This window comes from Batrachochytrium dendrobatidis, assembly GCF_000203795.2.
Source record: "Batrachochytrium dendrobatidis JAM81 unplaced genomic scaffold BATDEscaffold_18, whole genome shotgun sequence".
Classification (NCBI taxonomy): domain Eukaryota; kingdom Fungi; phylum Chytridiomycota; class Chytridiomycetes; order Rhizophydiales; genus Batrachochytrium; species Batrachochytrium dendrobatidis.
In genome coordinates, this window is record NW_006281116.1 from 458,178 (window position 1) to 472,762 (window position 14,585).

At 38.8% G+C, this 14,585-nt stretch overlaps 8 protein-coding genes across 8 annotated transcripts; 5 read left to right on the forward strand and 3 right to left on the reverse strand.

Moving 5' to 3' along the window:
* The first annotated feature begins 269 nt into the window (after nt 1–269).
* BATDEDRAFT_18106 (methylenetetrahydrofolate dehydrogenase (NAD(+))) lies at nt 270–2,076 on the forward strand. Its single transcript, XM_006682712.1, has 5 exons — nt 270–335; nt 942–1,188; nt 1,293–1,337; nt 1,410–1,727; nt 1,792–2,076. The coding sequence occupies exons 1-5, from the start codon at nt 289–291 to the stop codon at nt 2,053–2,055; spliced, it is 921 nt and encodes a 306-aa protein (XP_006682775.1). The 5' UTR covers nt 270–288; the 3' UTR covers nt 2,056–2,076.
* Nucleotides 2,077–2,215: 139 nt separating this feature from the next.
* On the forward strand, nt 2,216–3,487 carry BATDEDRAFT_92576 (rRNA-binding ribosome biosynthesis protein RPF2; the record flags this gene model as incomplete). The annotated part of the gene is made up of 5 exons (XM_006682836.1): nt 2,216–2,229; nt 2,311–2,443; nt 2,549–2,785; nt 2,873–3,241; nt 3,326–3,487. 5 exons carry the CDS (start codon nt 2,216–2,218, stop codon nt 3,485–3,487), a joined length of 915 nt encoding a protein of 304 aa, XP_006682899.1.
* A 221-nt stretch (nt 3,488–3,708) lies between these two features.
* BATDEDRAFT_92577 (ribosomal 40S subunit protein S12) lies at nt 3,709–4,613 on the forward strand. Its single transcript, XM_006682837.1, has 2 exons — nt 3,709–4,199; nt 4,520–4,613. Exon 1 carries the CDS (start codon nt 3,745–3,747, stop codon nt 4,180–4,182), a length of 438 nt encoding a protein of 145 aa, XP_006682900.1. The 5' UTR covers nt 3,709–3,744; the 3' UTR covers nt 4,183–4,199; nt 4,520–4,613.
* A 980-nt stretch (nt 4,614–5,593) lies between these two features.
* BATDEDRAFT_3979 (uncharacterized protein) lies at nt 5,594–7,062 on the reverse strand (the record flags this gene model as incomplete). The annotated part of the gene is made up of 8 exons (XM_006682682.1): nt 5,594–5,707; nt 5,791–5,876; nt 5,975–6,078; nt 6,159–6,234; nt 6,320–6,452; nt 6,559–6,599; nt 6,662–6,759; nt 6,851–7,062. Coding segments are annotated over 8 exons (864 nt in total), but the record flags the coding sequence as incomplete, so codon positions are not given.
* Nucleotides 7,063–8,001: 939 nt separating this feature from the next.
* Nucleotides 8,002–9,006, reverse strand: BATDEDRAFT_92578 (uncharacterized protein; the record flags this gene model as incomplete). The annotated part of the gene is made up of 2 exons (XM_006682871.1): nt 8,002–8,861; nt 8,962–9,006. 2 exons carry the CDS (start codon nt 9,004–9,006, stop codon nt 8,049–8,051), a joined length of 858 nt encoding a protein of 285 aa, XP_006682934.1. The 3' UTR covers nt 8,002–8,048.
* Nucleotides 9,007–9,718: 712 nt separating this feature from the next.
* Nucleotides 9,719–11,268, forward strand: BATDEDRAFT_92682 (uncharacterized protein; the record flags this gene model as incomplete). Its single annotated transcript, XM_006682838.1, has 4 exons — nt 9,719–9,833; nt 9,903–10,170; nt 10,253–10,815; nt 10,907–11,268. 4 exons carry the CDS (start codon nt 9,719–9,721, stop codon nt 11,266–11,268), a joined length of 1,308 nt encoding a protein of 435 aa, XP_006682901.1.
* Nucleotides 11,269–11,809: 541 nt separating this feature from the next.
* Nucleotides 11,810–13,601, reverse strand: BATDEDRAFT_28498 (uncharacterized protein; the record flags this gene model as incomplete). Its single annotated transcript, XM_006682769.1, has 6 exons — nt 11,810–12,198; nt 12,258–12,458; nt 12,584–12,718; nt 12,786–12,941; nt 13,030–13,182; nt 13,271–13,601. The coding sequence occupies 6 exons, from the start codon at nt 13,599–13,601 to the stop codon at nt 11,810–11,812; spliced, it is 1,365 nt and encodes a 454-aa protein (XP_006682832.1).
* A 169-nt stretch (nt 13,602–13,770) lies between these two features.
* On the forward strand, nt 13,771–14,493 carry BATDEDRAFT_14775 (bifunctional dITP/dUTP diphosphatase; the record flags this gene model as incomplete). Its single annotated transcript, XM_006682694.1, has 4 exons — nt 13,771–13,874; nt 13,973–14,184; nt 14,258–14,328; nt 14,425–14,493. 4 exons carry the CDS (start codon nt 13,771–13,773, stop codon nt 14,491–14,493), a joined length of 456 nt encoding a protein of 151 aa, XP_006682757.1.
* Between the last annotated feature and the right edge of the window lie 92 nt (nt 14,494–14,585).

Sequence of the window (14,585 nt, forward strand, 5' to 3'; positions counted from 1 at the left end):
CAAAGATTGCATATCTCTGAAATACAAGCCATTTTTATGCCAGTCACCACGAGACATACCAGCCAATTAGATAGTTTAAACAGCAATACTTTTAATAACTTAGTGGTATCGATTATTTGACAAGACTGGCTGTTTACCATACACTTTGATACCCTTATTTAAGTGTTCCATTTTGCGTGAATACGGCAGATAGAACCCTGTAAACTCTTGGTTTGCATGAAATTCATTAAAAATTAAAAATTCATACTTTTTTCCTTATCATTCACTCAAGAAACTCCTTTTGCTGCAATGGCTTGCAAGGTTGTTCAGGCCAGCGATGTTGCCGCTTCATTCATGTATGAGTGCTTTATATATTCTCAGTCACTGTTTTGTTGAATTTTACAACCTATTTCCTACTACAGCCATATTCATGCAAACGGAACACTATCCTGCAGTGACCGCTGTTTTGCTTGGAGATAAACAATGATTAAATATACATTGCGCTTTCCTACCAAAAATTGCACAATTCTTCAGACCACATACATGATGTGATGCACACAAAACCAAACTATCCATTTCGGGTCATTTGGTAGTCATACATTGTATGATTACCAGATTCATCCATCACAATCTGGATATTGGATTCGACTGTTGTCAAATCCTTGGTTTCTTGAACTTGATCGCGAACATATAAAGTTCAAGAAACCAAAGACTGCAACTGTTGTTTGTATGCCAATCACCAAAAGAACTAATCAACTCGAATGAGTTTAAAAAACAATATTCAGTAAATTGGACATCAACCAGTTTATGAGATTGTTTGTTATACATTGACACTCGTTTAGTGTTTCATTCTAGATGAATACGACTGTAAACCAATATGGAACTGTTTACATTTAAACTTGTCGCAGTATCTTGCACATTGGATTGCATCCATTTTAACTATTGATTCATTTGATTTGTAGTAATGAGATCAAGGCAACTATTGTTTCATCCAACATTAAGCCACTTTTAGTAGGATTTTTAGCCAACGAAGATCCTGCTGCACGTATGTATGCCCAATGGACTGCCAAAACCTGCAAACAAACTGGCATTGAGTTTGAGCTACGTGAATGTCCTCGTACTGAACTGGAAGACAAGATTGTTGAAGCCAACGAGGATGAAAATGTGCACGGTATCATGGTTTACTACCCCGTGTTTGGTGGAGCTCAGGTAAGTCAGTTAATACAAGTGCTATTTCATTGGACTGTATATAATAAAATACATTTCAATTCCTTGTAGCCTTTATAACTGTTTTTGCTTGATCAATGCTGTAGGATCAATATATTCAGAATACCGTGAGCTATACCAAGGATGTCGAGGTATTCAGCCAAATTTAATCTACTAGTTTGTATCTATTCTCTTGCTGATTTTTATCGTAATGTGTTGTATAGGGCTTGTGCCATAAGTATCGGTATAACATGTATCACAACATTCGCTTCCTTGACAAGAAAGAAACTCAAAAGTGTATTATTCCTTGTACTCCTCTTGCGGCTGTTAAGATCCTAGAGTACATTGGTGCATACAATCCAATTCTTCCATATGGAAACCGTTTACACGGTCGTATCATTACCATCATCAACCGTAGCGAGGTGGTTGGTCGTCCACTTGCTTGTTTGCTGGCGAACGACGGTGCCAGAGTGTATTCTGTTGACGAGTTTGGCATCATGGAATTTCACCGCGGCGATGGTATCAAGCTTTCTAAACACGAGGTAAGTATCATTTGTTACTGTATGTTGAACTCGTTCGCATACCAACACATTACCCAATGTATAGGTGTTTGAGACCAAGATCACTTTGACAGAAGCCTTGTCAAAAACAGATGTAGTCATTACTGGAGTTCCTACTGAAAAGTACAAACTGGACACTACACTTCTCAAAGATGGTGTGATTGCCATCAACTTTTCCACTTTTAAAAACATTGATCTCGAAGCCATCAAACAAAAAGCATCCATCTTTGTGCCTTCGATCGGTAAAGTGACTGTTTCGATGCTGGAGCGCAATCTACTTAGACTCCATCAGTATCAAACTTTTAAATAAACGTATTTTTCATAGTTGTGCATTATGAGAAGTTTTGAGGCGTGGCCATCAGTCAGGTTCAAGCAGAAAGTCGAAACGCGTTTTCAGTAAAAAATCCAATTCTTTTTTTTTTTGAAATTGGTGATTTTGTAGTTGATTCAATTAAATATTTTATATTGATATGTTGCGTACAGTGTGAGTATAGAGTGCAATCAGGTTAATTTACATGCGAAATAAAGTCATAACGATTGATTTGTGTTTAATGTGGTTGATTAGAAAAGCAAAGACTGCCTCGGGCAAACGAGCACTCAAAAAACGAGAGCCAGTCATCGAAGAGGGTGCTAAAGTAGCTCTATTCCTCAAAGGCACTACTACAAGCCAAATTGTATCTGACGGACTAAAAGAACTGGTGTGTCACTTTTTAGTTATTTATGCTGAATGGAGTAGACCACTCATTTCAATGTCAAAATGCATCGAATGAACTAACTTTGTATACCTTGACCATGTGTTGCAGCACTCGCTTAAAAAACCAGATGCAGTTTCATTCTCCAAACGTAACGACATTCACCCATTTGATGATCCAAAACCACTCGAGTTTTTATCCCAAAAGAATGATGCTGGATTCATTGTGCTAGCCAACCATAGCAAGAAACGTCCTCATAATTTGGTTTTGGCTCGCATGTTTAATCACCAACTTTTGGACATGATTGAACTTGGTATGACCAACATGACATACATGGAAGAGATCAAGGTATTTTTGATTACCAAACCATTCTAGCAATGCTGTTTGGAAATGATTAATCAACACCATTTTTATTCTTAAATTGCTGTAAATTAGAATACTTCAATATCCAGTGGATACCGTCCACTCATTCTATTCAACGGAGATGCATGGGAGTCTTTGGCAGAATTACAAACTGCAAAGTCCATTCTTTTTGACTTTTTTAGTGGAGATCGCACGGCAGATCAAGTCGATCTTCGTGGCATTGGACATGTGATATCGTTGACTGCCTTGCGACCCGAAGGAGAGGGCATGTCAAAGATATTTATGAGAGTGTATGCTCCACAGCTGAAGAAGAGTGGTGTAAAGCTGCCTCGAGTTGAGTTGGAAGATATGGCACCTCATTTTGACTTTGTGTTGCGGAGAGCCCGTGTAGCCGATGCCGACGTGATGAAATATGCGCTCAAAATTCCTAAAGAAGTCAAGGTAATGTCATGTCTTGATGTTTGTAGATTGACACCTTGTGATGATGTGTATATTCTGCGTGAATACTTACTCTTGAATAACTAGCCCAAGAAGGAAAAGAATGTCAACAAGAATGCATATGGAGAGAGAACAGGCCGTGTTTGGATCGATAAGCAAGATCTGAGCCAGATGCAAACTAGGAAAATGAAGGGTTTGAAACGTAAAGCAGAGGTGGATGATGACAAGACTGTTGAAGACGAAGCATAACTCTGAATAAACTTTACCAATGATATTGGCGTTTCCTTGACAAGATTAGACTTTTTGAGATTGTGAATTTATTCACGTGATTGATGAACTTGACCATAAAACCAAATACTGAACCGCAAAGTGTTGTTTGACTACTTTTCAAACCTGTGAGTGAATCCATCCATCCATCGATTATTGCATGCATCCAAGTATTAACTTGTCATCTACTAGTGAGGACGTCTGTTGGCTTTTCCCCAAACAAGAATTTATCATCAAACATGTCAACAGAAGGAGAAGTTCCTGAAGTCGTCGAGCAAGTCCAGCTTGCTGCAGATGCTCCCGCAAAGGGTCCCATGACCGTCGAAGAAGCCTTGCAAGAGGTTCTTAAAAAGGCTCTTATCAATGACGGTCTCTCTCGTGGTATTCGCGAGGCTGTCAAGGCTCTCGATCGTCGCGATGCTCAGCTCTGTGTATTGGTTGAAACCTGCACTGAAGGCGAGTATGTCAAGCTTGTCGAGGCTCTTTGCGCCGATCACAACATCAATTTGATCAAGGTTTCTGATGCCAAGAAGCTTGGAGAATGGGTTGGTCTTTGCAAGATTGATCGTGAGGGTAATCCTCGCAAGGTTGTTGGCTGCTCCGTCGTCGTTGTCCGTGACTTTGGAGAGGACTCTGAGGCTGTCAGCGTTCTCCTTGACTACTTTAAAACCCGTTAAGAAACCTGATTTTTCTGGTATGTAAATCACTTGCTAAATGTGATTTGATCAGGGCTGTATACTGCAACGATCTGGTGTACGATCTAATCTGCACTTGATTCTATGCTCTCGTTACTATGATTGCAATATCAACCAAGAGCTGCAATGATGACTTTTAACTCCCTCTTCTGAACAATTCATGAAGAAAAGTTTGCATCCGGAATCATATTTTGCATGTCTGAGCTCTTTGCTTCAAGGTTGACTTTGTATTATCAATAGAATGGTTGCTACCCTGATCAGATCTATAAACTGTAATTAAATAATTGTTGATTCTAATCATTCAGTTATGCTAATATAGATCAGTAAGCGAATTGAATGTTGTCACAAGGATGTTTATTGCGGCCCATGTAATAAACATGCGACCTGCTGCACTTGTTGGCGTTGCTTTCTATTTCATCTATTTTTTATTTGTGTTTTACCGTTTTGCTCTATGGTTGTTGAATCTATCATCATTATTGTTACTGGTTGTGGGTTGATCATGGATGCTGGGAAAAATTGGTTTGATTTTGGGAAGTGGAGGTATATCTGAAATAGTTGGATTGGCTCGTTCAATCGACGTTAGATCTGTATTGATGTGCGTTAGTGTCACTTTCATATTTGATACAGCCGGTATGCTTGAGCCAAACGGATTGGACAGTTGTTTGGATCCAGATGCTATCAAGGCATCATCCTCATGTATTGCGCCTATGGGTTTTACTGCTGCTCTTTTTAGCTTAGCTTCTGGCGGTGAATCCCTGTTACTGTCCTTGAATGTTTTTGCGCATCCTTTCTTGGAGCGTCCAATTCCAACACTATCGGTTTCTCGTGTCATATTCTGCTCTGTTCGTACTCCTGCCTCATGTCCTCGATGATTAACTGGTGTACCGCGAGACATGGCAGCTACTGAATTGCCTATTACTACAGGACTGGTTCCACTTGATCCAGATACTGGCATAATAGATCCATGTGATTGTCTTGCTTTGAGATAGAATGGGCGTACTGTTGGCTCGTTTAGTTTTTTGCTTGATTCCATCTCGTTGTGTGTTTCTAATGTCGCCAAATCCTTTGATCCTGATCCGGATCCTGATCCGCTCAAGGGTGCCATATATGGCGCTTTTGTTGAACGACTCATTGCGTGGCTGTCTGCAATCAAATGACTTGATGTAAACTCTGTATGTCCATGTAGTTTTGCAGTGGCATTTGATCCAAAAGAATTATTTGCTGCATACTCACCATGATTAATGATACGTTGACTGGTTGTTAGCAAGGCATTTGGTGATGCAAGTATCAAACCGTTGGGTTTGGCTAGTCGTGGCTTGTTTTCTACAGCATGGTGATATGGCTGCACGCGCGTATCTTGTGTTGGTAAGTGGGCTTGATTCTTTTTTTGAAATCGAAGTGCTGCAACAACAGTAATTATTCCACGTCGTAGTCTTTGCTCGGCATTGTAAGATCGCATCATGTCCAGCACATTGGCGTTTAATTGTGAAGACTCCATTGACTGATTCTAAAAATTCAGTGGTATTTTAATATTGCAAATATCAAAACAGTTGGCGAGTATCATCAAACTACAATGTATTTTTAACTTACAAGTGTCCATGGATGTCGTAGAATCTCTGCTGCGCTGATTCGCTTTGCAGGATCGTACCGCAGAATAAGCTCGCTTAAATTCTTGGCTAAATGTATTAAATCACTGTGCGATCAGTCAACCCTCCTATTCATGAATCGTATAAAAGTATAGCAAAGTTGGGTTTGACCTGGCTTAAAAAATTACCTGATGGGTTGATTTTACCCCATAGTTTATCTGGATACTCTATCTTTCCGTTTTTAAGCATATCTTGAACGAGTAATTCTGCATCCTTGTGGTAATGTGAAAGTCTAGAACAATTGGCGTTTCAGTGCATTGCATTTTCATGATTTATAAAATGTATTACACACAATCTGTCCTGATAACTCACAATAAATAAAACATGACACCAATGCTCCAGATATCGCACGAGTGATTGTATCCCAAATGATGAATGATTTCCGGTGCTTTTCCGATCAAATCAAATGTAGACACCTTATTCAGTATATGGGCTGTTTTAGTTATTTCCAGCAAGCCATCCCACCAACTTACCCATGTACATTGGAGTGCCAGCTACATTTTCGACGCGATTCATGCTGTCTGCAAAACATGCGAGTCCAAAATCTGCAACCTTGATATTATAAAGTTTGGATGGATGATTTGATTTGAGCAGTATATTTTCAGGCTAAATCATTGCATCAGTTTCAAAAAACATTATGAGTATATTCCAGCCATGCATCAGCAGCATCCAGAGATTGTGTATCAAAGTAATGCACAGCGTTTAGTGTTACCTTGATGTCTCGATGTACTACTCCATGTTTGTGCAAATATGCTGTAAAACAAAGTAAGTATTTCAAAACTATTAAAATATTGGTCAAGACATTCGAAACTTACAAACAGCGTCAATCAACTGAACAAAAATCATTCTTGTTTCGTCTTCAGTGCACATGCCACGTTTTCGAACTGTTTGAACCAATTCACCTCCTTCGCAGCTATATTTGGATCCAGGATCAAGTTGGATTGAGCAAATTAGCACTGATTCCAAAATCCAAATCGTTAAATAGAAACATGATTAAAACTCACTACTCCATAAACATGCACATTTTTTTTGGTGATTCCAAAACCTGTTGTAACTGAACAATGTGTGGATGATGAACTGCTTTCATAATGCTGACTTCACGCTGCAGCTGTTCGTAGCTGGCTGTACTTCCAATCTTTTTTTTTACAATCTTGCATGCATATAACTTTCCGGTTGCTCTATGCTCACATATCTTGACGACTCCAAATGCTCCTCTAATTACATGTTTATGATGCGGTAGAGTAAATAAAGTATATTCGACTCAAACTCAGTTTAAAAGAGTAATGGCATGCAACTTACTGTCCAATCGTTTCTTTCATGATGTATAGTTGGTTCAGTTCTGCTAGAGACTCGCTACGGATATGTTGAATGGTTTCTTTTTGATCTTCATTCAAGTCTTTGGATCCTGAAATATCTACATTCCCAAGTGCAGGTACGCGTCCACCAGGATTCATGGTTTTTAGCCGTGTTATAGGCTTATCTGTCGCCACAACACGAGCACTAGACATGAATATTAATGGCGTAGATGCTGCAGCAGAAATTCCAGTTGAGGTTGCATTGATGCTGTGTGGAACTGAACAAGATATTGAACTTGACTCGGTTGTGAGTGCCGTCATGGATGTTGATGTGGATGCTGGTGTAAATGATGTATTGGCTTGTGAATTTGACTGTTGTTTCATTGCTGGATTAATGGTATTTGTATTAAACTGGGCCTGTCTTGCTACAGTATCTGCCATCATAACATTACATTTATGCATTACATATATAAATGAGTTAGACTATTCGTACATGTTCTGTATGGCTTCAACTTGTGATCATTTTAGCTGATGGTACAATACTATGTATTGAGCAGATGTAGTTTGGCTAACCTGTTACGACAGAAATGTTTGGTGTTGTTGCTCTTGCGCCAATGCCTCTATCCATTTTATAGCTTTGTGACTGCTTCCAACTTACTCTGAAACCAACACTTGCTTGAAAAGTGTTCAAATATATTCTTGTCAGATGCAGTCAAACTTTCATATATTTAAAGTTAAAGTTGGCGTCCTTGAATATTAACGTGTTGGGCCAACAACATTTTATTCAGTAATCCAAAAATGCAGCTCTTTCGACAGCACGTGTACCTGCAAATGTTATCCGTAGTCATTATCACACTGAATCAAGCCTATGGTTTTATTTGATGGGTAAAGTCGGGCTGGGTTGTATCTACTTGATCCATTTTTCAAATGGTTTAGAGTCTGATTTTTTAATCTGATCCCAGAATGGCAAGAGAGGTGGCATTGTATATGGATCCAATTCAGGCCATTTCAAGAGCACCAGCGCTAAAAGAGCGTCATACACTTTACAGTTGCCTAGAGTGTCAAAATGCAGCCCATCATCAAACAGCGGTCCCAACAGACAATCAGACAAACTAGAGGTTTCATTGCTGTCAGAATGATGTTTAGGATTAGATGAGTGAAGCAAGATCTGATCCACAAGCTTGCCAGCATCGTGACCTAAAAACACTGTCCATAAATCTAGTAATGCAACACGAGGATGTTTTTTAGCCAGTTCGATACATGCATTCCGATAGGGTCGTACAGCTATTAAAGAGCGATCTTGATGCATTGCTCTTGCCTGTCTTTCAGCCTTCCACTTGCTGTCATGTACGGGTGGTGGAGTCATTAGTACAATACGAGTGCAAGGAGTGGTTTCTTGGATTGTAGTAAGAATTGCATCCAAATTGGCTTTGTAGGTTTCAAGAGGTACATGCTGGGTAGGACATAAGTTTGGACAACTGGCATCATTAGATCCTAGCAGAACTGTTGCTAGTTGAATGTTTGAAGAACTCTTTTGAATTGATGTATTTGTTGAATGGACTGCGATCACACTGGTCTCGGCTGCAAGGATAGATGGGAGAATATCCTTGTACCATGCAGTAGTATAGCCTGAAAACCCTCTATTTATGACATCCAGTTTGCGAATATAAGTGTTGGCCAACTGAGCACCCCATCCAAGCTGCTGAGGAACAAAAGCTCTCTAATTCAATCGCAAATTAGATTTGATTTAATAGTCATGTTTGAAAGCTAGAAACCAAACTAAATAGTATTGTGCTATTCAATTGAAAAACGATTGTTACCTGTGTTAGCGAGTCGCCCAACAGCAAGATCTTGTCCTGTTGCATAATGTCAAGTTTCGGCACAAATCCAACAGCACTTTATTGCACATCCTCAGGATTATATCATTAAAAATAAATATTTGATTGCTGCTGCAGGATTCACTTTAAACTGAAGTTTTCATCAATTTAAATTGTATTTAAACATAATATTTGTTGCAAATGTTGGCAAGGAAAGCTCTTGGGCTAAATCAATTGGTTTATCATAATCATATCACACGTCATTTTACCATCTCATTCTGTCGATTCCAAATCAATCGCAGTTTATCTACAGCAAGTACAACACAGATGGATCAACAGTCAAACCATGAATCGGCATTGTTATGTTGGGGTATTGGAAAGTAGGTGACAATCTCAATTTATTCAATATTGCTTTACTTGATTTTACAGCTGTATTCATATAAAATGGAATTTGCAATCATTGAATATTTATTGTGCTTTCCTACTCGAATTTAATTTTTTACTTGATCGACATGGTGAATCCTTCAGATACAGCATTCTTTGTATGACGCACACAATCAAACTATAGTTTTAAACCAGGATCTGTGCCTTTTGTTGTATTCTAAAATTTCGTATGTCTGTGCTCTAGTTTAAACCCAAAAACTGCATTTTTTAATGCCAACTATTTCATGAAACTATGTATTGTAACCCCCTTATCTAGTGCTCTATTTTATGTGAATACAGCTGTAAACCAATGTCATTTTTAATTTTATCGATAAACATGTCAATTTACATTCTATACTCGACTATTCTGTATAGTGAAGGACAGCTTGGGTTGCATCATGTGAGCCAACAAATCGTTCCTACACCTGTTTTGGGAATGCAAGAAAAACAAAGTAGGCTTATGAATTTCATATTATGGATCGCTTTATCATGGTGTACTAAATCTCCAAGTTTGATTTTAGTCAAAATGATTACGGGAGGTGTATTTCACTCTGCAGCATTGGTGGACGTGAAGGGTCAAGGTCAAGTGCATGTATGGGGATCAAACTACTTTGGACAAGCAGGCTACTTTCCTGAGCTTCAAAGTGCCCTGTTTTCATCTGACGACGAGGAGGTTATTTGGGAACCACGATGGCTACAAGAGAGCTTGCAAAATGAAAATGTCGTTTCACTTTCATGTGGTGATTTCCACACAATTGTTTTGACGGAAACGGGCAAAGTACTGACCTGGTAATACACGCTGAAAGAATGGGATTGCTGCGTATTGTTTTGAAATGGATGTATCTCAAGTTTTAACCTTTTTTTTATTCAGGGGTGCAGGATTACTTGGTCATGATAACGAGTACTTTGAATCCCGTCCGCATGTTATTAAGCGATTTGAAGGTGTTGATGGTTTGCATATAAAAAGCGTGAATGCACGCATGGGTCTTTCGTTTGCTACAGCATCATCTAGCTCACAGGAGTCGGCTACAAAAGTTTTTATTTGGGGCCATTACGATTCCCAGATTACAAACATGGTTGAATCCGATTCAACACAATCCGTAATCAGGGTAAAATCTACCATTCCTGTTGAAATTGATCTCCAAGATTGCTTGGATTCTGTTTCTTTGGTCGAGGCATCACATCATTTGGTTGTTGTTCAAGGTACAAAAAATGGACGCACGACGTATTTGATATATGGATCGCATCCAACTGCTCGCGTCGTAGATCTAGAACCAACAGATACTCCATACTATGCCATGCTAGAGAACGTGCCGCTAAAGAATGATAAATTTGCACCCTTGAAGCTATTACAAATTATCCAAGACCCACTGACTTTGGACAATCAATTACGACAAATGTTTATCATGAATAATCAGATTGTTGTACTAAGAGGTGCATTTGATGGCTTTGCATTTTGATAAACTGGGGTTTATTGCCAAAACTAATCCTACCATTCAACATATTTTCAACATGTCAATTACAGAATCAGGACTGGTTCATGCTATTCCCATGTTCACTGCTTTGGATGATATGAAAATGACTCTTGCGACTTTCACTGAGCCAATCACCGCCATGACTGCATCACCACTCTCAGCTATTGCTTTAGGAAAAAGCGGTAAAGTATATCAAGCCAACGGAGTGTTTCCACGAAAACCCAAACCCAAATCTATTTGGTCGCGGTTGATTGATGTCCGGTCTCCTGCCGAAAAATTAGAGGAAGAGCAAATCCTTTCACCCATATTGCTTGTAGATGCATTGATGAACAATTCGCCTAGTTTAGTTGGGTGTTATCCTCACGCAAGGTTGATTGGAATGGGCTGGAAACACTATTTTATTGCTACATGAAATTAATCCATATACCGTTTTATTGATTCAAAAACAATTTTAAACTTGCTACAATTCATATGCTATGTAAAGCAAGGAGAAAAACATTAGTCACTTTTACAAGGTTTTGAGTTGCATATAAAAAACAAATTTGACAATATTTGGATTACCAAGACATAGGGTTCCAGAAATGATTTTGGCTAATAAGATCTGAACGCATTTGTGATTAAAATCAGCTTTTGGTCTGTCACTGATTCCCTTCATCTCCAACTATCAAGTAATTGTACCAGATATTTTAAAACAGTTTACCAAAAGACTCGAGTATTTAATAACCAAAGTTTTATCATGAGCCATATTTACAAGAATTAAACACTTTATCTTGTATTGGAATATACAATGGCTAAATATTTGCGTTCTTTTGATAGATGTTGTATTTTACATGAACACGGTTATAATAAAATAAAGCAATTGCTTTATTAAATCATGCATTCAACAAGATCGACTATTTAAAGTCCTTTTGCACTGCCAATGATAGAATCCTTGACTTGTATCATTCAATTGGTTATAAAATCAAACACATTTCAGATTTGCGTTTGGTTGCTTTTTGTTTATACTTTTTAGCTTCTTCTGGATTTTGTTTTTCTAATTCGTCCAAATCCTCAATCAGTTGCTTTACATCCTGTGCCAATGCTGGATTGACCTTGTCACTGCTTTCAAGTGCTCGTTCTAGCATCTCTCTTGCCAACACCCAATCCTTTTCATAGTTGCCTCCTCCTGGTCCTGCAATTTCTAATCCTGTGATACGCGCTTTGGCAATGTTCATTTGTGATAGTGCAAACCCTCCTTCGGCTGCCATTGTCCAGTATTCTAATCCCAACGGCACATTGCGATCAATACCCGATGTGCCCTCGTAGTACATGGATGCTAGATCATGCTGTGCAATAGCAAGACCTACTCAATATGTCAGTAAATAGATGTTATACAAATATTTGAATAGACGCTCAACCCACCTTTTCCGGCTGCTTCCAAGTACAAAGTGTGTGCCTTTTGAACATCGGGCCGTTTGTCAAATGTGCCTCGGCCTTTGAGATACATGGATCCAAGCAAATAGGTTGCCTCGACTGTTCCTTGCTCATGCGCCAACGTCAGGTACTTTAATGCGCGTGGTAAATCTTGCACCACAAATGCGCTTGATGTACTCAGCCAATACCCTATTACTTGCAAGTCAGTATGAAATCATTAGCCATATTGTCAAAAATAAACTTCTAGTTTGATATCCGACCTAGCTGAAACTGAGCCATTGCATATCCATTATTAGCAGACAGGGTCATTAAACCTGTAGCCTCTGTTTTGTGTTGTGCTTGAATAGCTCGCATTGCAAGCATGTATAATGCCGGACCATGTTTGCGATCAGCCAGTGATCTTAAATGCTTCATGCCAAGCTCTTGATCGCGCTTTACCCCATACACTCCTATTTATTACTGACATGAGTAATCAAATCCATACACATTGTCATGTATTGATCAAATCGAGATTACCTGTCATGAGCATAGCTGCATACTTGAGTTCTGCATCCATATCACCACGATGCATACATACTTTGGACAGTGCAAATGCCAATTTTTCGCCAGGCGTACTGTGTTTTTGCAAGACACCAATCAAGACATATAGATCTTTGGGTTGAGCATCAGGAACTAATCCATCATTAAGCAAACACAATGCAAGATTAGCGTAGCTCTTGTTTAAACCAAAACATTGATATGAAACATAATTGGCATGTACATTTTTCCGTAATCATGGTTGATAAATCCTCTGGAGAGCGTTTACTGCACTCATCGATGATCAGTTGTGTGAGTTGCCGTAGTTTTTTGGGTTGCAGATTAAAACGACCCTTTTTGAACATTCCAGATAGAAAGTAATCATTTGGTAAGATTGCTTAATAAAAAGATTAGACTGGTATGATTTGTCAATAGTAGATGACATCAGCAATTGGTCCAATACAAGATGACTGGTTGTAACTTACATGACACCTTTAATGTTTTTAGATCGTGCTCGACTCCATCAGACAAATCCATTGGTATACTATGAGTTTCCAAAGGTGAATTAAAATCAGAGGGATTCATACCATCAGAGACTTTGGAGAAGATACCACCCATTCCAGAGTGAGTAGGATTTCCAGCGACTGGATTGGTTCGAGTTGATCTTGTAGAATATGAATGCTGAATGGAAACATGAGTGATGTTGGAGAGAATCTTGAATGAATTTGTTTTTGAATTACGTTGTCTATTGCAAGTGCATTGAATATGTTTTGTTGAACTGCCAGCAACAGTAACAGTGAATGGTCTGCGATGCATGATTTTGGGTGAATACAAATTAAAATGTCAAAACTTGTTTTTATCCAGTTTTTGTTATTGCAAAATACTTGAAATGCTTACGTCAACCAACTCGTCCGACACAACTTCTCTAGACAAAACTCTGGTTTCATCTAAAAAAATAAAGCTGGATTCGTATGTTGATACGAGTATGAATGATTCCTCAAAAGAACTGTTGTTGGTCAAGCGTTTGTCCGAATTCGCACAACTTCCCAAACGTGGATCTGTGGATGCTGCTGGCTATGATCTATGCAGGTAAACTATTCCATATTTGCAATTGAATGACTTCAATCATTGAACCAGCAGTCTTGTCCAATTGTATTCTCATTCTTTATGGCTGATCTTTCAAATAGTGCACACGACGCTGTAATACCTGCCAAGGGCAAAACAGTTGTTCCTACTGATCTGTCCATTGCTTTACCTCCCTTTACTTATGGTCGTGTTGCTCCTCGTAGCGGACTAGCAGTCAAAAACTTCATTGATGTGGGTGCTGGTGTTGTTGATAGAGATTATCGAGGTCCTTTGGGTATTGTTTTGTTCAACTTTAGCGATGTTGATTTCCAAGGTATTTATACAGCAGGTCCTGTTTATTGCTGCATCTATAAGTTGAATTGAAGCTCATGTATCTGATGAATTAGTCAAGCGAGGTGATCGCATTGCTCAGTTGATTGTTGAGCGTATTGCCATGCCAGAAGTTACTGAAGTCGAGGTTTGTTTTTAATCGGACATTCAATTTTACTTGTTTCATGCAGTCTATTCTATACTTATACAATTCATTCTCTTGTTCTTGTTCTTGTTCTTTTAGGATCTGGATGCTACTGATCGTGGCCAAGGTGGATTTGGATCTACTGGTGTAACTGAAAAACTTGTTTAACATTACAATGCCGGGCTTATTTCTTGAGTAAGATTCTGGAGTTTCCATATATCAAGCATGTTTATTGGACTGTTTGAATAAAATCACAATTA

Bases quoted from the DNA above. Each gene is read 5' to 3' on its own strand.
- BATDEDRAFT_92577 (XM_006682837.1), top strand. From the start codon at position 3,745: ATGTCAACAGAAGGAGAAGTTCCTGAAGTCGTCGAGCAAGTCCAGCTT.
- BATDEDRAFT_18106 (XM_006682712.1), top strand. From the start codon at position 289: ATGGCTTGCAAGGTTGTTCAGGCCAGCGATGTTGCCGCTTCATTCAT. The intron at 336-941 runs GTATGAGTGCTT...TTTGATTTGTAG, and splicing joins GATGTTGCCGCTTCATTCAT to TAATGAGATCAAGGCAACTA. The intron at 1,338-1,409 runs GTATTCAGCCAA...TGTGTTGTATAG, and splicing joins GCTATACCAAGGATGTCGAG to GGCTTGTGCCATAAGTATCG.